This window comes from Pelodiscus sinensis, chromosome 14, assembly GCF_049634645.1.
Source record: "Pelodiscus sinensis isolate JC-2024 chromosome 14, ASM4963464v1, whole genome shotgun sequence".
NCBI lineage: Eukaryota > Metazoa > Chordata > Testudines > Trionychidae > Pelodiscus > Pelodiscus sinensis.
The window spans coordinates 3,555,236-3,576,784 of NC_134724.1; the positions used below are offsets into that span (position 1 = coordinate 3,555,236).

At 46.1% G+C, this 21,549-nt stretch overlaps 1 protein-coding gene across 5 annotated transcripts in view; it reads right to left on the minus strand.

Moving 5' to 3' along the window:
- IQCH (IQ motif containing H) overlaps positions 1-21,549 on the minus strand; it is a 133,054-nt gene that overhangs the window by 63,156 nt on the left and 48,349 nt on the right. For 4 of the 5 annotated variants that reach the window (XM_075896865.1, XM_075896862.1, XM_075896863.1 and 1 more), the window contains 2 exons: positions 19,685-19,957; positions 6,382-6,573 (listed from right to left, as the gene is read on the minus strand). In XM_075896865.1, the coding sequence (XP_075752980.1) occupies positions 6,382-6,573; positions 19,685-19,957 (465 nt within the window). The remainder of the gene's footprint in view (positions 1-6,381; positions 6,574-19,684; positions 19,958-21,549) is intronic. The other variant, XM_075896864.1, reaches the window with a different exon arrangement.

Here is a 21,549-nt window from a genome sequence, read left to right on the forward strand (position 1 = left end):
AGGGCAGCCTGGAAACACCACAGCCTCTTGGTGTGGGGGTCTCGCAGAGCCTTGTGGAGTGTCCACTTGTGACACCACTCAGAACGCTCTCCCAGGCACGGCCTGGGGGTCTGAGGGCTTACTAGGTTCTGCAGAAGGTCGTAGGGTCTGGAGGTTTACTCCATTCTGCTGCATTCCTGCTTTGGCTAACCCCACTGATTCCCTTCTGGCGAGCCCCAGCAGGTCCCTCAGCTGGAGAAGTCCGGGAAGCACTAAAGTTTCCCTACTGTCTACTGCAGCATTGAGCTGCTCTGAGCGCCCTCACCTGGCCACCTCTGCTCCTTGCAGTCTCTACTATGTTACAGCTGTCACCAATTCCAGCCCCTTCCTTCTGTACTGGGAAGCTCACATTCGAGACCCATTCTCCATCAGCTTTCCCGGTGGGGGAAAAAGGGGATTAACTTATTTTGCATGTTATAAATTTTCTACTGTGTGCTCTGTGTGCCGCTGAAGGCTTACAAATGAAAGACGTTAGCTCTAGGGAAGTGATAAAACAGACTCCTAAATACAAATTTGACAAAGGAGTGGTTTTCAGAGTACAGAGAATAGTAACAGTGAAGCGATGGCAGATTTACACAGAGCATCCTGGGGGAGCTCCTCGTTAAACAAGTCCAGCACTCGTTATGGAATGTGTTCATTTTCACATAAATTCTAGGGCTACAAACAGTGCTTTGCAGAGTAAAAGGAATGCAAACATAATTAAAGCGTTTCTAGTGCCCCGCTGGAACAGTGGGAGCAATGGAGAGAGTACATTTCAAATCCAGAGTTTTCAAATGCAAAAAAAGTAAGCCAACTATGGTAGGAGCCCTTTCCTGCAGACAAACTCAGAAAGTTTCATGTTTTCAATTGCCAAAAGAAGTGAAGAAAGACAAGGAGTTAATAACTTATTTTTATCCCTTTAAGAATAATAGCATATGATGGAAAAAAAAACAACAACAGTAAATATGGTTAGGATTTTCAAAAGTGCTTGCGGGTATGTCTCCACTAGGAAATTATTTCAAAATACGTTATTTCAGAATATTAACTCCTGAAGTAATTATTTCAAAATAGCGTGTCCACACTACAGGGAAGCCTCAAAGTTAGTCCGAGGCAGGTTCCCTTAATGTGGACACACTACCTCAACTTAGAGCCCCAGGAAGCAATGGGGAGTAATTACTCTGAATGACTGGGGAGTAGTTATTTTGAAATAACAACAGTAGTGCATCCACACTAATGCTATTTCAGAATAAGTGTTATTCCTCATGGAAAGCAGGAGTTATTCTTTTAAAATAACCAGCCCCTTAGTCAGAGTCCATTTATGACTAAGCGCCTGTGCCTTTTCCCATTGAAGGATAGGTCTGAAAATTTTGGCAGTTCCACCAGCAATAGAGAATGTAGTAAACATTATTGATGATTATCTGTTTTGCATGTGGCGCAAAATAGTAATTGTAAGAATAGCATGGTGATGGATTTTTCAAAACATCTCATAGGTTAGGTGTCTAACTCCCATTAAATGTCAATTCAAGTTAGGTGTCTAACACTCCTAGCCCTGGTCTACTTTCTTATTTCGAAATAATGGGCTTGGTAGTGTGGATGCTCCACTCATTATTTCAAAATAAGGAGGGTTATTTCAAAATAACACCTTAGTGTAGACCAGTGCCAGGAGTGTTAGACACCTAACTAGAATTGACATTTAATGGGAGTTAGACACCTAACCTATGAGATGTTTTGAAAAATCCATCACCATACTATTTTTACAATTACTATTTTGTGCCACATGCAAAACAGATAATCATCAATAACGTTTACTACATTCTCTATTGCTGGTGGAGCTGCCAAAATTTTCAGGTCTATCCTTCAATGGGAAAAGTCACAGGCACTTAAGTTATAAATGGACTCTGACTATTGTTTGAAAACAAGAGTGGAAAGCGAAGGTGTCAAGGTAGAAAAGGATCCCACATTGGACATGTCTTTGACATATTTAAGCTACACAGATTTTATCTAGGGAACATTTTGCTTTTCCCCAGCGTCATTCACACTGCAATACACAAACTGGAAAATACCACAGCGGGATGCTGAGGGTTTTCAGCTCTATCTGAGCATACAAGGGCCAGGCACTGACACCGTTACTCCCCCTGAAAAGTGCCTGGCTCTGTAAGTGGGTCCACAGCTGTCAGTGTTAGCATGCTCCTCAGATTTCACCCCAACTGCCGCTGCAAAGGCATCTCTGCGATAACTCTGGCATTCACTTCAGTGGATAAAACACAACACTAAACTAGTCATTTTACTTTGCCCAGTGTAATACTTGAAATGAAGAATCTAAAAATCACTGTGTTTTTGATGGAACAGGTTCTTACCCAGTCCAAACTTGCAAACTACATTATTTTTAATCTGTTGCCTACTACATACCAATGAGAAACATCTTGGTATCGCGTCATAAACTGCTATGCAAATGATGCTATTTGTAAGTATTAACATAATTTAGTGCTTACAGTCATATTCTCATTTCTAATAATTCTACCAGAATGGAGAGTCTTTTCTCTATACTTTTAGCCTGCAGGATAGTCTTTCATCAAGAAGCTGAATTTTTTAATAACCTGCCAGCATATGTTTTGTATGTGGCAGCCTAGGCCGATGACACAATGTCTTCATTATTGAAAGAAACAGGTCTACATTCTGCAATCGGACATTAAAGCATGCCTGTGCCCATAAACTAATGCTTTGATGTCTAAATGTGTATCATTATGACGGTACTCTGTAACAAAGGATAATTTTAATCCTCTGCTCTCAATGGCAATACTTAGTGGAGATTGCAATTCATTATACAGAAGAAAGGTCTCCGTGCTCACAAAAAAAGAGCTCAACTTGGAAGGCAGAAAATGTCAACTGTCATTTCTGGACAAGATGCTCTAAGCAGCAGCATGTTTTGTTCTTTCACCTATACGCACAGAAATACTGGCCTGGATTTGGAGGAGCTTTCCTGCTGACAGGCCTGTAGGAAATTATATCAAGTGTACCATTCTTTTTTCAAACTTTGGCAAGCATTTATGCTGTAGGATTTTTTTATAGGCATGTTCTTGTTTGTGTCTGAGTTTCAGCTAAATGAGTCCCTGTTTCTGAGGCATCAGGCCCTGAGGACAGGTAAAATGGCAGAAGAGCTCCAAGGGTTTGCCGTTACTACATGGAAGATCACCGATGCTATGATCGATCTTCCAGAGGCTCGATTTAGTGAGTCTAGTTAAAACTTGCTAAATTGAACTCACAGATTGTCCCCGCTGGCATCTGGTACTCCTCCCTTTGTGAGGAGAAAGGTGAGTACCCACAGGAGCTGTGAGGACACGTCCACATTTGTATTGTATGTAGCTGCAGTTGCAGACCTTAAACTGAGCTACTGGGTCTAGTGTAGACCTGGCCTTTCTTCAGTCAGTGGTGCGAGAACCCTCAAGGATCTTACACCAGTGGAGAAGCAGATGGGGTGTAGCTGTACTCTGCAGTGCTTTCTTCCCCTCCCCTGTGGGCAGCTGGCAGAGGTCAGTATGTTCCCTCTCGCAGCTTTATGCAAGCAGAGAGCTTCCTAGCACCGGTAATATTCTCCACTGGCCATCTCTGGCTGTTTTAAGTCCACTTTGCACGTCTCATGCTCATGCAGAACAAGGGAGCCTTAGGAGAACCTAGCCCTCAATGTTTGCACAGAAAGTTTCATATTACAAAGCACTATTACTTTGTAATGATCAGAATCTGTCTATATTAGAGAGCTTGTGTGTCTGTCCATGAGTCTGTCCATCTGTGAGTTTCTTTGTTCAAGAACTCTTAAATGGTGATAGCCAAGTTTGGGATGCAGCTTCCTCTTACCCTAAGTTAAAGCAAGGGCAGGGGTTGGTTGTGCCAGAAAAACGGGATGTACCTGGAATGGGATTGTTTTCCAGAACACAGCAAGGGAGGGGCTGGTAGGAGGGACAGTTATACTACAGTGAGCGCGAGGAACAGCTATACTCGAAAGTGATTACAAGGGGGCGACTGCTCCAGGAAGAGTGTGGCCAGCAGGGGCCAGGACTTTCCATGTTGCCAGTCACTGGCCCAGGTAAGTGGCTTCCCGGCCACAGCACCAGATGGGGGAGGAGCTCCGCCAGCAGCAGCCCTGCCACTCTAGAGCAGCATCGCCAGGGGCTGGACCATGTAGCTCCATCCCCTCAAACAATGCTGGGGGGCTGGGGCTGGGCATTGGAGCCCTCCCCCCCACAGGACAATGGGACAGATTCTTCCTTGGTACAATACTTCAGAATTTAATGGAAATAAACCTGGCACAATAGTCTTAAAATAGCAAATACTTACTTAAATATTCACAGACCTTTAACTAAGATTAATCCAATTTGTATTGGAATTCAGATTCTTGATGAACTGGATCAATCCAAAAATTTGTCAAGAACAAACATGTACATTGACTAAAAGGTTCACAAACGCTGCATGGTCATAACACTGATCATTTTGTTTGCCTATTTGTGACTGGACAGCACTTTTACAGCCACCACATTTTCTGCAGCTCAGAATCTACGGCCCCTGCAACCTCTGAATCCAGCACATCAATAGATGAAGACAGAGTATTAAGATCAGGATCAGGCAAGTGAAGTTTTAACAACAGAAATTCCCACTATTTGGTGTCCACCCCCGTAGTTGTTGAGCTAAGGATTTTATTTGCTCCTCTCTTCAGTTTCTGCTTAACTGTCTTATTTAAATCATGGTTTCTTATATTAGTTTAGTGAACTTCCCAACTTGCCATTAAACATAATGGACCAAATTAGTTGTTGCTAATGTTTCCTTTTCACTTTTATGCTTTAAGTCAACAGTTACATCAGAGACGAATCTGGCCCAAACAACTGTTCGCTCAAGCAAGGCTTCAGTGGAGAGACATTTATAATACTAGGAGCCGGATTAATTTCCAGAAGGCAACCACAGAATTAAAAACCCATCCAACCTCATTTAGGCCCAAGATGTGGGGAGCAATACATCCCCTATTAGAACCCATTACTTGCAGCATAGCAATACTCACCAGGGTACAGAAAAGTAACATTGAAGCATGGGGACATCTGCTCGTGATCACATTTAGGACCATGTACAGCAGGGTTTCTTAAACTTTTTAAGACCGAGGAACACCAAGGATCTTTTGTTGAGAAAAAAAATGCTAGGGGAAAGTTATTGAGCAATAAAAAAGGTTGCCTTCCCCTTTAGAGGCAGCCATTTTAAACTCTGTTCTCCGCTGCACACCTCCGACTGCAGTTTAAGAAATACTGGTGTACAGCCATGTGTTTTTTCTACTAGATAAAACAGATACACTCTTCGGATCACCCAGAGACATCTACATCTCCCACTGAAGTCAAGTGTAAATACTCAGCACCTCTGAAAATCAAACCTCAGTATATGAGGTCCTAGTCTTCATCCTGCTGACCTAGGACATGTTGAAGGCAAACATGAAAATGTGCGGCATCAGTGTCAACACTTGGGAGACCCTTGCCCAGGACCGTACCCAGTGGAGAGAGGGAATCCGTGAGTGGGTGGCGCAATTTGAGAGGTCCCACTGCAGCGCAGATGAAGAGAGGTAGAAGGGGAAAAGGGTAGCAAAAAACTGCCCCGCTTTCCTGCAATAGCCACCAGCATCTGCCCCTTCTGAGATAAGACCTGTGGCTCCAGAACTGGGCTGCTCAGCCATCAATTGATCCACAAATAGGAGGGTCACAGGAAAACGTCCTATTCGTTATTGAGTGACCACCAAGATGTATAAATGACTTACAGAAACAACACACACTTTGGTTTAACATGGTGCCCTGCTGAATGACACTGGGCAAGTCATTTGCCCTTTCTGTCCTTCAGTTACCCCATCTGTAAAATGGGACTAATGAGCCTACCTTCTTTGTAAAGTGCATTGAAATCTAAGGGTGAAAAGCAGCATAAAAGAGATGGTGGTGGTATTATTATTTGGGTTATAAAACTTGCTACCCAGATAATTAAACAAGATAAAATTCAATGTTTTGTATTCTCATTTACATTTGTAATATATTTGTCTTGCTTATTAATTGGAATGAGAGTTAGAGATATCACTCTAAAGGTAACACAAACTTAAGCGTAAAACACTTGAACCTCTGGGAAACAGAGTGCGCTGGATTAAAGATTTTGCCAGATCAGGAAGGGCGCTGCGGGGTCTGGGCGAAAGGGGGATGGAGGTGAAGCACTTACCTGGAGGCCTTCTCCTAGTGGCACACATGGCTCCATGCCCCCACTGCTTCCAGGCCTACTCCCTACAGACGTCCTCAACATTAAACTGAGTAAGCAGGCCCAGAGAATAGGATAACCACTTTCTCACTAACTTACGTGGGCCCATTTCTTCCTCCACATCTCAGTGCTGTATCTCTGACATTCCTTCTGGACCCATTGGTGGCATTTCAGGTGCCCGGTAATGTCACAATATGCAGTGCCGTTTCCTCCAAATTCATTGTCCACTTTAAACAACCACCGTTTCACTCCCAGGTTATCTACGATTAGCTGACTCAGAACTTCAAGCATCTATGGATCAAAGAGCAGGATCAAAACAAAGGGAATGGCTTCAAAAACAGTTTGAATTAGGCATCATTAAGGTGCTCATATATTTTGGTTTAAAATTTGTTTTAGAACACACTTAGAATTAGGGTTTCTAGCTCCAGGTTCAAACCAGTTTTGCCATTATTCACCAAGCCTCCTTCCTTTCAAAAAAGCAGAGATACTGGTAATAAATAGTTTAGATGTTCACGTAAAGCACACCCAAAAAATTGATAGCTGGATGCAGCCCTCAGCTTCCCTGGATCTGGCCTGAGAGCCGTCCATGCCACAAAGTCTACTAGGCTGGCCCTCCCAAAGCTCTGGTGTGGAAGGAGAATGTGGGGAACGTCTTTCTCCTCAGTTGAGGACCACACTGAAGGGTTTTTTTCCCCACTTCTCACTTGTGTGTGGTCCCCGACTGATTTTTCTGTGGGTCAGTGGCCTCCGACCCATAAATGGTTCCCCACCCCTGCCCTACTCTCTCAGTTCCTTCTTGCTGGTTTGTTCGGACAGAGGGGAGGCGGGTGGGATTTGGAATGGACATGAGCAACACACCTCGCGGAACAGCAGTTACGAAAGGTAAGTAACCGTTTTTCATTCTTCAAGTGATTGCTCATGTGCGTTCCAATATGTGACTTGCCAGCAGTTTCCTGGGGGGGGGGGGGGTCGGAAGCCATCTTGGGGCCAAAGCAAGAACCTCCCTGCCAAATGCTGAGTCGTTCCACACGTGCTGGTGTAGTGCAATGTGAAGGTGTGGTCAGACAGCCGCGTGTCCTCAGTCGGAATACTCTCGAGAAATGCCGCCAAAGAGGTCGGGGCTCTGGTGGAAGAGGCAGTCAATGGAAGGGATGGCACCTTCGCTAAGTGGTAACATGTCCTGATACAGGACGTGAGCCACTCGGAGAGGAGATAGGAGACCTTTCATCCTCTCTGCCAGTGCAATAAAGAAGTATGCGGACTTCCTAACTGTTTTGTACTGTCGCTATATAAAGTGAGAGCATGCCGGATGCCCAGGGAGAGCAGCACATGCTTCTGACCACTGGCATGAGGCTTCAGGTAGAAGACAGGCAGGAAGATAATCTGGCTAACATGAAAATGGGAGACCACCTTAGGCAGAAAGGTTAGGTGAGGCCATAATTGTATTTTGTCTTTATGAAACCCAGTATATGGGGCTACTCGGAAGACCACCTTTCATAACAGGTCTGCCAAAGGACAAGTGGCCAGAGGCTCAAAGGGAGGGCCCATCAGTTTGGTGAGCACAAGGTTCAAGTCCCACTGGGGAATGGGCTGCCCGACTGGCAGGTACAGTTGGTCAAGCCCCTTGAGAAAATGGGTTACCATGGGCTCTGTAAATACAGAGCAACCCTGACTCCCCACGTGGAAAGCAGAAATGGCCGCAAGGTAAACCCTTATAGAGGACAGTGCTAGCCCTCGCCGCTTTAAGCACATGAGGTAGTCTAAAATGACAGGCAAGGGGGACCCCTGAGGTCGGAGCCCCTTGGGCTGACACTACACAGGAAAACTGTTTCCATTTGGCTTAGTAAGTGGCCCTGGCAGATGGCTTTCTGCTCCCCGGGGGGGGGGGGGGGGGTCTCTCTGACGGGACTGGAGCAGCCCAGCTCTGTGGGGCTCAACCATGGAGGATCCATGGTGTGAAGTGGAGGGATTCCAGGCCGTGGTCCTGGGTGATGAGATCCCTGCAGAGGGGAAGGGTTACGGGAATGGCCCTGGAGAGGCTCAACAGAAGAGTGAACCCGTGTTGTGGGGAGCACACTGGAGCTGTGACCAAGGCCCTGAGGCTGTTCCAGCGACTGTCACCAGCAGTAAGAAGGAACTGAGAAGGCGGAGCATTGGCTGTGTCTTACATACGCTGCCAGAGCAGCGCCATGCTGGGGGCTCCACGGCCGACTCTACAGATACCACTGGGGTAACAGCTTTCTGGAGACTATGCACACGCATGTGCACGCACACGTATCGACACGCACATGAGCAATCACTCCAAGAACCCTTTTGGTTCAGGAACCTATGGCCCCAATTCTGAAATTGGATCCACACAAAAAGTCCTGGGATCTCCTGCAGACCCACAGAAAGGTCAGTAGGGTTCTGTGCCAATGCAGTTTGCCTACGTGGAGCTCATGGCTGGACCACAGCTATTAGTTCTGAACGCTGAGTACTCAGGATGTGGCTCAAAAAGGGTTGCTGGTGGCAGCGCTAGATTATTTTCAAAAGTCTCTCTAAAAACCTTCCTAGCGTCAGATTCTAATACCAAACATCTGAGACACATTCCTGCTGGAGAGTGAATTATATGGTTATACATTTACGAAGGAGTTACTACATAGACTTTATTAAAATGATTCTAATTATGTATGTGCATTCATATCCAGTTTTAAATGGCTTTCCTGTAAAACTAGCTGGGGAGCAGAATATAATTAGCCATTTAGAAATAGTAAATGCTACTGGACTCTAGAAAAGTGTTATACAGATTTTGTGCTGCATTGACTAGAAGGTATTTTTACATAGTAATCTTTTGGACTCTTAGTTGCATATATTTTTCAGACTTCGACCACCAACAGAATTATCATCTGTTTTCTCCAAATCCTATTATTCGTTGCTTCTGAAAACCCTATAAATGAGTTTCTGTTAATGACTCCCCTACAGTAATGAAAAGGATCAATAATATTGTTAAGACTGTATCAATGGAAAGACTGATGTGCTTTCTTTAAGTGAAAATTGAACTGTGCTTTAACATAGTGTCACTTTTCTTTTATTATTTAACCCAAGATGTCAATATTTCATAGGAGCAAACAACAGACGGAGCACTTCTGAAATGGTGCGGCATGGATCCAGAAGAATTAATAAGCATGTGTAGAATTTTGATAAATGATTTAATAAATAGTAAATCAAACTAATTTATAAGTCTAGTGTATTTTTTCACATCACTGAACATTTTATCAACTGTATGGAAGTTATATTTGTTTAGCTGCTGTTATTTGCAGAGTTAAAGATATTTGTGAGAAGAAAAGGAATGTAAAAAGCCAGCAAGAATACCTAAGAACACCACCACCCTTACTACTTTCAGGTTTATGGGTATGTCTAGACCAGTGGTCCCCAACCGTTTGGGGTTGCCGGGCGCCAGGGGGCGTTGCCGTTCGCCCGCCGGGTGCCCGGGGGGGGGGGCACCCCCATAGTCGCATTCCAGGGCCGGCGCTCTCCCCCCCCCCAAGCGCCGGCGCTAGCGCTTTCTCCCCCCCCCATGCGCCGCGGGGGGTGAATCCACGGCGCCCCCGGGGCCAGCGCTTACAGTGCGCCACGCGCCCGGGGCCGGCTCCGGCACCGCGCATGCGCCACGTGCCCGGGGCCAGGCCAGCCCTGAGCACTTGGCGGGCGCCGAGAAATGCCCCCGCGGGCGCCAAGGCGCCCGCGGGCACCGTGTTGGGGACCACGGGTCTAGACTACATGCCTCTGTCGCCAGAGGCATGTAGATTAGGCTACCAGGCATAGGAAAATGAAGCGGCGATTTAAATAATCGCCGCTTCATTTAAATTTACATGGCTGCCGAGCTGAGCCGATCAGCTGTTTGTCGGCTCAGCGCGGTAGTCTGGACGCGCGGGGTCGACATCAAAGGCATCAACCTCCTGGGATGAGGTTTACCTGGGTGGTCGACAAATGCCTTTGATGTCTACACCCGTGCGTCCAGACTACCGCGCTGAGCCGACAAACAGCTGATCGGCTCAGCACGGCAGCCATGTAAATTTAAATGAAGCGGCGATTATTTAAATCGCCGCTTCATTTTCCTATGCCTGGTAGCCTAATCTGCATGCCTCTGACGACAGAGGCATGTAGTCTAGACATACCCTATGATGCACATCAGTGAAGAGAGAAACTATTGATTATTGCCATCTACAAATACAACATGCTGACATCACCAGCTGGATTAATGCTGCAAATGTCAAAGTTTCTTCCAGAATCTAATGAAAACTCAAAACTACTCCAAAATTCATCCAAGTTCCATGAAAAGAAAATCATCAATGGTCCTGAAGTGTGCAGATGACAGCAAACAGAAAATTGTAAAGGATCTATGCTGCTGTTAAAGGGACAGCATTCATTCGAATTCTAGTCAATATGAGTTATGGCTAGTTTCAGGTTTCAATCCTGCTGTTTAAACATCCCACCAGATTCTGTAGTTTCATAATCACATTTTCCTTTTGCAAAAACATTTTCTTCTCCCTAATCACAGATTTTGATTTATTACTCTGTCTTTTTTTCTCTAATCACTTTCAATGACAACCCAAAGAAAAAAAGTTGATGGAATGTCTTCACTTTCACCGTGTTTTCTCATATAACTTTCACCCGCAAAACCTGGCCCCCCATTCTTCCTGACTTTCTCATCTGTGAGGTTTCTGGGAGAGAGTTAGCCCCAGTTTCTCCTGGTGTAACAAAGTAGGCAAGCCCATCAGTTAGCCTACACTTTGGCCCACAGCTTCCTCAGTGCCACTACTAACATCCAGCTGAGAAAACCCCCTTTATCTCAAAGACAATGATTATATGGTATACTTCCTCACTGTATTTCTACTAATAATGCATCAATATGGCCAATGATTAAAACAGATGGATCTCAGCATCTTACTATAGACCAGGGCTACTTAATGCAGCCTGTTTGGCTCAACACGTGGCTCGCGGGTGGGAGGCAAAACAAAAAAGTCATCAACATAATGGTCTTCTGTTGAGATGCACGTTAGTAGTTAAATTTCTGGACTGTCATTGCTCATTAAAAGTACTGTCGTATGGGTGGAAATCAGGTCAATGTTGAATTTTATTAATATCAGCAGAACTGACTTAAATGGGGCCTGTGTTTGCATAGTCTTGATTAATCTTTGTATTCATGCCCGTCAGTGTGAATGAAGTATATTTACATGTACATGCAACCACACTTAAGTTGCAGCCTTCAGCATGCGCATGTGTTGGGAGTATCACTGTAGCCCCCAAAGTTGATGTTTCTACCCCAGCCACACTTGATTCACCAAAAGTTTCCCTTTGAAAGGGGCTACAAGTAAAGTGTCTATTTCTACAGGACTCTCAAAGGAAACTCGTGACAAACACAGACCAATTGCCAATGCATCTATAATGCTCTCTTTCATCGAGCTTGTATATTCCCTGTGCAATGCAAACTTGTTTGCCACTTTCTGGGATGTTAATACATTCGTCACCTTTTTTAACTGGCCTCTTCCTAAGCACACTTACCTCCTCTCTGACAGGGTGAAAGGACCACCTGCTGTTCCTTGTTACTGGATGTAACTCTCCACTCTTTGCCTACCCCTTCACCTCTTCCTTCTGTATTGCTGTATGATGCTCCATACAAGAGTGTATTTTGTTGGCCACCTCCAGTTGACTACCTCCATAATTCCAAGGTCTATCGAAACATCTTCCTTGGGGTGCACTTTCATGAATGGATCCTGCTTTTACCAGGAAGGCATCCCTTTAATCTGCCCCGCCACATTATCTCTCCTTTTCCTGTGTCCCACACTTAGTTCTGGGCACTAACCTTGCTGCAGTGGTCTGCACTTTGGAACACTTCCTGTCCTCTACAATACCCTTACTCTTTGTGACCAATTCTGCATTGGTCTGTAACGCCCTCATGGGGTTGCTTCTGGACGGGCATTCTTGTAATTTTGTCTCTTCTGATGGCTGACCTTTAGCTCATGTCTCTATTGTGGGGTACACAGTACCTCTTGCCTTTGTGCTGCCATCATTATTTTCCTCATAAGGCCCCCGGTTTACCTGGATCTGGCCCCTCAGGTTCAGGGCTCCCCCCCAGTATTGGGGAGCCCATGCTGGCACTCCAGACCCACTGCCACCCCACTGCGGGGCTGGAGCACACAAAATCTACTAGCCTGAGTCCTCCTTGGCTCTCATGTGTGAGGGGAACGTGGGGAGTGTCTTTCTCCTTCTCAGTCAGGGGCCACATCAAGTGAGGGGAATTTTTTTTTATTGTGTGTGCGGTGCCTGACCCAAATAAGGTTTTCCACCCCTGTTCTGAAAGGAAAAGGACATAGTAAAATTGCTTCTTTTCATCATAAGAACTCAGCGGCAGATTGGCTTGTGAAGCAGACGGCTGAACCAGGAGAGAAATTGACTTTCTTACGTAAATTTGTGAGCACTCCCGTTTCTGCAGCCTACACCATAGACACAGAACTTGATTTATGGACTCTGCAAATACAAGATGCAATGTTACCAGAAGCAATGAAGCAGGCAGAGATAAGCAAGGATTTGCCACAAGATTTCCCTCTAACGTCGTATTAGAGAAAACTAACTTAAGCAAATGAGTCTCTGGTACTGACACACCAAGGAAAGGCAGTATGGGTGGTACCAGAGCAAATTGGGAGAGATCTGATTTAAATGTATATTGCTGCATAATTCCTTCCTAGTTGATATGAGACTATCCTATCAGCAACGTTCACAAGGCCGAACAGTCAGGCAGGAAACTGTTCTGCAAGCCTGGTATCTTTCATAGGAAGTGATTCCAACGTTTAGATGGAACAAGAGGTCTTGTCTCAGGGCTATTTGGATCTGGGATATTCATCTGCAAGAGGGTAGATTGGAAATATATACAAAGGCACATTAACTATTTGAACACTGGGCAGCAGACGCCATTTCTAAACCCATAATTCATTGCTATGGGGGAAGGACGAATGGCGTAGAATATGAATGACATTACTAAGCTGTTAAACCAAAGTGAAAATGAATGGATGAACCACAGAAAACAATGAAAAACTGAGGGAAAAATCACATAGGTAGAGGAATAATTTGCACTGCTTATGGGAGTTATGTGTTAAGAGTGGTCCGATTGCCTAGGGAGGTTGTGGAAACTCCATCGTTGGAGATATTCAAGGATAGGTTGGACAGATACCTGTCAGGGATGGTCTAGACCATGGGTTCTCAAACTGGGGGAGCGTGAAGAAATTCCTGGAGGGGCACAAGGCAACCAACCGCCCCCCCTTCCACCTGGTCAATCCCCCCTTAAGTTTTGCTGCTATTTTTGTTTTTTGACCTCGGTCAGTTCCTTTTTTTTTTTTTTTTGGCTATGAGTGTGTGTGAGTGTTTCTCAAAAATCAAAAAGGGGGGATGTGCTGCCGAAAAGTTTGGGAACCATTGGTCTAGACGGTGCTTGGTCCTGCCACGAGGGCAGGGGACTGGACTTGATGACCTCTCGCGGTCCCTTCCAGTTCTACTGTTGTAGGATTCTGTGATTCTATGTTTGGCTGTGTGTGCGTGTTCTCCCCAAGTGCTGCCCCAGGTCTGAGCAGGCAGTTGGCACAGACAAGCTCGAGCATGCCACCCAATGACCACAAGATCTGTTAAGGAATGAAGGCACCCAGACATGTTTATTGTGGACAAAGCACAACAACAGCACCTGGCAGACTCTACAAGGATACTAAGAAAACGGATGCTGCTCAGTTGGTGGTGGTACTTTCCAGTGCCCCTAAGTTGGCCAAAGATACACACACACCCTGGAGCTACATCTTTATCTCTTGATATAAACAAGTCACGTGCTGTTATCCTGTCTCCTTTAGGAGGAGTCATTGTGTTTCCGTTATGCTTTGGGAAGGTTTCTCTATCACACTTAAAATTGGAATGTTCTGGTACTGCTAATGGCGTGGGAACATTTTTAAAAGTGGGGCTGCTGAGATCTCTTACCTCCATCCGCTACTACCCCCAGCTGAGGTCAGGAGCAGGGACCCCAGGCCTGGGGCCGGCAGCAGGGGCCCTCGGCGTACCAGGCTAAAACAAGGACCCCAGCACGCTGGGCCAGCAGCAGAACCCCTGGCACACAGGGTGGCAGCTGGGAACCTGGCACATGGGGCAGCCACACAGGCCCCGGCACAAGAGGCCATGAGTTGGGAACCTAGAGCATAGGATCAGCAGCTGAACCTTGGTGAATGGAGCCAGCAGCTGGGACCACAGGCTCCAGGCCAGGAGCCCAGAGGTGCTGCACCCACACCCCTAGTTCCCCTACCAATGGGTACCACTTGATACTGGGACATGCTCAAGTAGGTGCTCTGAACTTAGCACTTCTTAATAGCAGCCCCGATCTTGCCAAATTCTGTAAGCAGGTCTTGCCTCGGATGCAATGGCTTATGTCTCAGACTCTCTTCCTACTACAGGCAGTCCCCGGATTACGTACAAGATAAGAACAAACCTACAGTCCCTAAGTTGAATCTGTATGCAAGTCGGAACTGGCGTCAGCCGCTGCTGAAACTGATCAGTTTCAACAGCGGCTGAATCTGGATGCTAGTTCTGACTTACATACAGATTCAACTTAAGAACCCCAGGCATCCCCAAGTCAGCTGCTGCTGAAACTGTTCAGCGGCTGATTCCAGGAAGCCCGGGGCAGGGGCTTCCTGTAGTCAGCCACTGGTCAGTTTCAGCAGCGGCTGACTTGGGGACGCCTGGGGCAGAGCAGCTGGGGTGCTGCTGGGTTGGTCAAGTTTTTGACATCACAATTCCAGTACATAGTCACGCTGGCCTGCAGTGGTTCATGGAGTCAGTCATGGCTAGCTTGTCTGTCTCCTGCCTAGTGACATTCACCAAATTGTGATGACCAATAGTAAAGGGTTCTATAATGTGGAGGGACAGTACGATGGAATGACTAATTACAAAACATTTATGTATGGAGATCTCCATTATTCCCACAAATGTTTCCATCCATGTGTGGAATACATTTTGTTGCATGTGCAAATGTGCACCACCAGTGCAAACACATGCTGCCAGCTGAGGGTGCTCTGCTAATCAACTGGGCAGCATTTGAAGCTCTCCTGTGTGGCCACCCAAGTGCACAGCTTATAGGAACAACAGAGACCCATTTATAATGTCACTACTCCAAACTTCTATTTTATTTCTCTTGTATTTGGCGTTATAGGTCATGCTAATTATATCTGTTCCAGTCTTTCCAGGATCAGGATTAAATTTAAAAAAATACATACCAGATTCTAACATGCATGTTGAACCTCTAAATATAAATTTAAAAACATTATTGGACTGAAAAGACACTCACAGTTACCCAGACTTGCAATGACAAAGCAGAATAAGCACCTCAACTACATAAATTATCCATGGTGGTGATCCTGAAATAATCATTCCCCACACTTGGCTAAAAGCTGCACTTTTAGCTTTTGCTTGTACTACAGAGAGTGTTAGTTTTCATTGTGTTAATTATATACTCTCGCTTATGAAGTTTGCTAGAACAGTATAAAACTCACCACTGCCTCATACATTAATTTGGCAGAAGTGTCATCCTGATACAATTAGCAAAGCCACGAGAGGGGCCCTGTTTGCAAATATATATTTGTAAGTTAGATGCAGTATACACCATGGTAATAATGCATGACATTATTATGGTATATTGAATATAAGATAGATTATCATGATGAATTGTATTACACCTACAGGCAGTCCCCGACTTACGTCGGATCCGCACTTACGAACGGGGCTTTCTCGCCCCGGAGGTCGGGGCGAGAAAGCCCCGTTCGTAAGCTGCTCCGGTGCCCCTGGTCTGCTGGAGACCGTCTCCAGCAGACCAGGGGCACCGGGCGGGTTCCCGCGCTTCTGAGGCTTTGCCAGAGCAAAGCCTCAGAAGCGCGGGGAACCGCCGCTGCTGCCGCTTCAGTCTGGGTGCCTGTGGTCTGCTGGGGACCGTCCCCAGCAGACCACAGGCACCCAGACTGAAGCGGCAGCAGCGGCGGTTCCCCGCGCCTCTGAGGCTTTGCTCTGGCAAAGCCTCAGAGGCGCGGGACCCCCCCGCGGCTGTGGCTTCAGTCCGGGTGCCTGTGGTCTGCTGGGGACGGTCCCCAGCAGACCACAGGCGCCCAGACTGAAGCCGCAGCCGCGGCAGGGTCCCGCGCCTCTGAGGCTTTGCCAGAGCAAAGCCTCAGAGGTGCGGCACCCCGCTGCCGCTGCGGCTCTGCTCCCCGTGTCCCTGGTCTGCTGAGGGGGGGGCAGCTAGTGTGCTCTCCCCCCCCCCCCCCCCCCAGCAGACCAGGCTTTTGTTTTGGACTCTGGGGCAGAGCAGCTGGGGCGCTGCCGATTGGTCCTGCAGCGCCGCTCTGGGCACTACTGGACCAACCCGGCAGCACCCCAGCTGCTCTGCCCCAGGTCCTGATTCAGCCGCTGCTGGTCAGTTTCAGCAGCGGCTGAATCAGGACGCCTGGGGCAGAGCAGATGGGGTGCTGCTGGGTTGGTCCAGTAGCACCGAGAGCGGCGCTACTGGAGCAACCCAGCAGCACCCCAGCTGCTCTGCCCCAGGCGTCCCCAAGTCAGCTTCTGCTGAAACTGACCAGCGCTGACTACAGGAAGCCCCAGGCAGAGTTGCTCTGCCCCGGGCTTCCTGGAATCAGCTGCTGATCAGTTTCAGCAGCAGCTGACTTGGGGACGCCTGGGGTTCTTAAGTTGATTCTGTATGTAAGTCAGAACTGGCGGTCAGTTTCAGCAGTGTCTGAATCTGGACGCCAGTTCCGACTTACATACAGATTCAACTTAAGAACAAACCTACAGTCCCTATCTTGTACGTAACCCGGGGACTGCCTGTATTCTTGTTCTCTTATGCCATGTACCCCACAATATCTTATAAAACAATGTAACTCAGCATTTGGCACAGAAAGACAGGGAACGGGTCAAAAGCAAGATATACAAGTGTTCTACCCTGGTACAGGAAGGGACTGCTTTCATGGACAACTAGTTTGGAATGCTATATTCAAAACCCAAGAGGGATGCACCATGGAACCAAAAAGAATAAGTTGAAATTGGTGGGTGCAATCTTAGATGACATGTGAAGATATTTAGTTTATAAACAACCCCATTTAAAACCGAAGTGATTTTAGGGTTGCATTTTTGGGAAGCATACCGAACATAGCAAGAACCTACTTCCTGGAAGGATTGGGGATGTATTAGCTCTTTCTCTCCTATCTCACATTGTTTGTCTATAGACAATAAACTGGCTGCTCTTGAACACTTTTAATATCGAACTGCAAGTGCAGTCAACGCCAATTGGCTCTACATATTTATCAACAGAACAAAACAAACTATGGTGTTTGGGATCATCTTTCTCTGAGCAGCCACAGAATAGACAGAACTGCTCTCACCTCACAACTAGAGAGCCCATCAGATGCAAAATGAGGCTAGGAAGCCAGAGCACAGCTACAGAAGGGATAGGATAAAAGGGGGATGGAGGTCAGTGAGAGGAACAAGACTTTAAACACAATTTTAAGTCTTTCCCGACCAAAAGAATTCCCACTGGCGACTGTTTATGAAGGAGAAGCCAATGACTCCCTCTCTGAATTGCTTCTTTTTGGTAGGAGTTTCTTGTAAACAAAAAGATATTTTACTATTAATGTTGTGGTGGTACCTACAGCAGGGGTGGGGAACCTTTTCTGGGTCGGGGGCCACTGACCCACAGGAAAATCAGTTGGAGGCCACACACGTGAGAAGCGAAAAAACAACCCTAACCCAAAACGAAACCCTCACTGACATGGCCCCCGATTGTTGGGAGCGTCTTTCTCCTTCTCATTCCCCGTGTACACCAGAGCCTCGGGGGGCCTAGGCTAGTAGATTTTGTGTGCTCCAGCCCCACAAGGGGATGGCTGGGGAGCTGGAACACCAGCACAGGCTCCCCAATGCTGGGGGAGGGGAGGACTGAGCCTCGAGGGCCGGAGCCAGGCAAGCTGGGGGCTGCATTCAATTTGTCCTTTTCATATGTGTTCATTTTTTTTAATTGTATCCTTTGGTATATATGGTCGTGCCAATTTTCTTCCACTATTTGATCTGAGGAAGTGGGTCTGGCCCACGAAAGCTCATCATCTAATAAACCATCTTGTTAGTCTTTAAAGTGCTACATAGTCCTGTCTTTTGTGGAAGTATGTCAGTCTCTCCTGTCCTGAGGGCCAGGTGAGAGCAAATAACCCCTTGGGCCTGGAAGCAGGACAAAGCAGGAGGCAGGAGGCAGGACTGCCTTGGGGGCTGGGAGCAGTGGCCGTGAGTGTGAGTTAGGTTTTCGGCTGGCTGAAGGAGAAGGGAGCCTAGCTGCCTGGAGCAGGGGCCCAGGGCCTCTCTTTCCCCAACACGGGCTGTACTGAATGCTCTTGGTTCCTGCAACAACAAATCTGAGCTACGCTGTGTCCCTGTCAATGAATAAACCTTCTGTTCTATTTGCTGGCTGACAGTCATGTGACTGCGGATGAGGGGTGCAGGGCCTGGTGACTCCCCCACACTCTGTGACACCAATAAAAATGTACAGTTACTTCAAAGAATAGTATCCTGCCACTGAGTCCAGAGTAAATGTATACAAAGTGAACATACTATATAAAACCCTTGTTAAAGCCACTCCATGCACAGATAACTGATGTACTGAGTTGGGCAAAACTTTATGCTTTGACATAGCAATATGTGAACTTGGAAATGATCTGACACCCAGAAGAGGGAAAAATTCAGGCAGCAGATCTGCCTAGTGGAAATCCATTTGGATGACCCCCTTTTGCTAAAGAAACGGAACCTCCTTTTACGTAAATGCTTCCTTCACAGTGGAGCTCAGCACATGCAGTAACAGGTCAGCCACAGCTAAATCATCTTTGTGAGGAAGTGCCACCAGTGACGTGGCTTCCTAGTGGGGATACAGAGTGAAATCCCGACTCCACTAAGCCCGTAGCAAAACGCGCATTGACTTCAATGAGGCTAGGATTTCACTCATGATGTGTGCTAATGATGGCTGTCTGGAAGGACCAGATACTTAAAGATGCTGTGTACTCTGGAGTAGGATAAGATTACTGGAACAATTATGTTCCTTAATCCTTTCATTAACAAGACAGAAGTTAATTTAAGTGGTAAGACCAGTGCAGAAAGAAATAAAACCAAGGGGAGAACATACATATTCCAACTACTCATCCCAACCTATTTAGGTTCTAATCAATGCAACAACAGACATTTGCTTTTTTTTATGCAAGGCAACAAAGTCTGCCCCCTACCTAGTCACAATTGGTGTCTCTATGTTAACCTGCCATGCAAACCATTCCTTTGCCCACAGATGGAAGCTCCCAAACTGCGTCCCACTTACCTGCTGATGGTTGTAGATGTCATATTCTCCAGGAGGTGTTGGCACACAAGCACTAGTAAAGATTCTTTTACTTCCCGATTTAGTTCTATAGAGATGAGCTACTTCCGGCTCACAGCCCAATATGGGCACATTTAACATGTCAGCCACTGCTAAATCATCGTTGTGAGGAAGCCCACCAATCATGTAGGCTTCCTTGCCTTGGATAAGATTTTTTATTCTTTTGATCGTCTTGGGACTGTACTTCAGCTGAGTGGCCAGGCACATGTGATGGCCCTGCATAAAGACAACATTATTCTTGTTAAAAGGTGCTTTTTCCTATTCCATAAACCTAATTTAGAATGTTGCACACCATAAATACATTATTAATAGCAGGCTGGGTTATGACCTATCCTGTAGCTTAGCGGTTTAAATTGATAAAAGCTGTTGGGGTGAGGCTCCATAATCGTTCACATCTTTAGTGTGTTGGAAATGGGCTCACTGGGAATAGAACTAATTACTACACATCTGTATTTATTTGATCCACGTGGAATTATCCTTCTGTCAGTCGGCAGAGATGCCGGTGGCCTTTGGATAATAGTGATTCATCTCTGCAACACTTCTGGCGTGGTTTAACGCTACAGCGTCAACGAAATCAATACAAAAAATGAAGAAAAACCCCTGTAGTAGAGAAAATATTTCCTCAGACAGTGCAGCAGTGTTTTAAATGATTCTCTGCGAATGCAGCAGTTTGATTTAGCAAACCTTTCATTGATCACATTACATTACAGAGGATATACATTTCCATTATACAGTGGTTTTAATGGCTACAGTCAATTGGACTGCAGAGGGGAAGTAGAAGTGATTTTTTTTTAAAAAGCACAAAGGTTTCCATTTTTCATTTCTTTTTAAAAATAAAATGTCTATTTCTGGACAAGCTGTTCATGAGAGACATCGCATCAAGTAAAATTAAACTAAGATCATCAATCAGGGAAGGTAGAGTCTCCGGAATATTTGCTATAACAAACCCTATGCATGCATTGCAAATTATGCAAAGTATGTTACTTCACTGGAGCTGTCAAGGTACCTTCTGAAAGTGAGCAAGACAGTGATGGATGTTGTGCACAGAACAGCGCAACAGGCATTTAACAGGTCACAGATTGCTACTACACAAGAATGAAGATAATGTTCTACAATCCTATCAGGAAGGAAGGTTTTTTTACAATGAAATTTCATCCACCAGTTTTGGGAAGCATTCCAGTGTCTTCAATGCATGCTTAAATGCTGTCCTTAATAGGGATGGACTTAAACATATGCTTAAGTGCTTTCCTGACTGGGGGTCTTAAAAGCTATGAAGTATAGATCTTGGACCTGGTGTCTGGGGAAGGAGTATTGTGGAAGTACCATTCTCAGGCCCCAGAAGTGAAGGGAAAGAAGGCCTCATGTCAGGAAACTCTCTAGCCAAATGGGGAAGCAGTGCCCAAATAGTGTGCAAGGCTCTTTGTAAAGTTGGCAGCCCCAATTGGAGAGATGTGGGATATAAATCAGAGATATGGGGCGATCCTCAAAGTTCCAGCAGGAGCAGAGAGGATCTTGGGAGGCATAACTAGCAGGAGAGTCACTAACAAACCAATATACCCGAGTTTCCTTGCTTTATTCCAGTTTGAAAGCACATTCTTGAAGTTCTGTCAAGTGACATTTGTATTTCCCCGCCCATGAACAGCAGCATGAAACCAGAAGAAAAAGGCCAGTCTGACTGACCCAGGTTCAATTTCCTGTCCCGGTCACTTGTTCCCTAGAGCCAGGAGTGGTGATGCAAGGAAAAGATTTGCTGAGGGGGAAGGTGTCTCTCAATAACAGCTTCTACAGTTAATTAAGGAGTGCAGGCT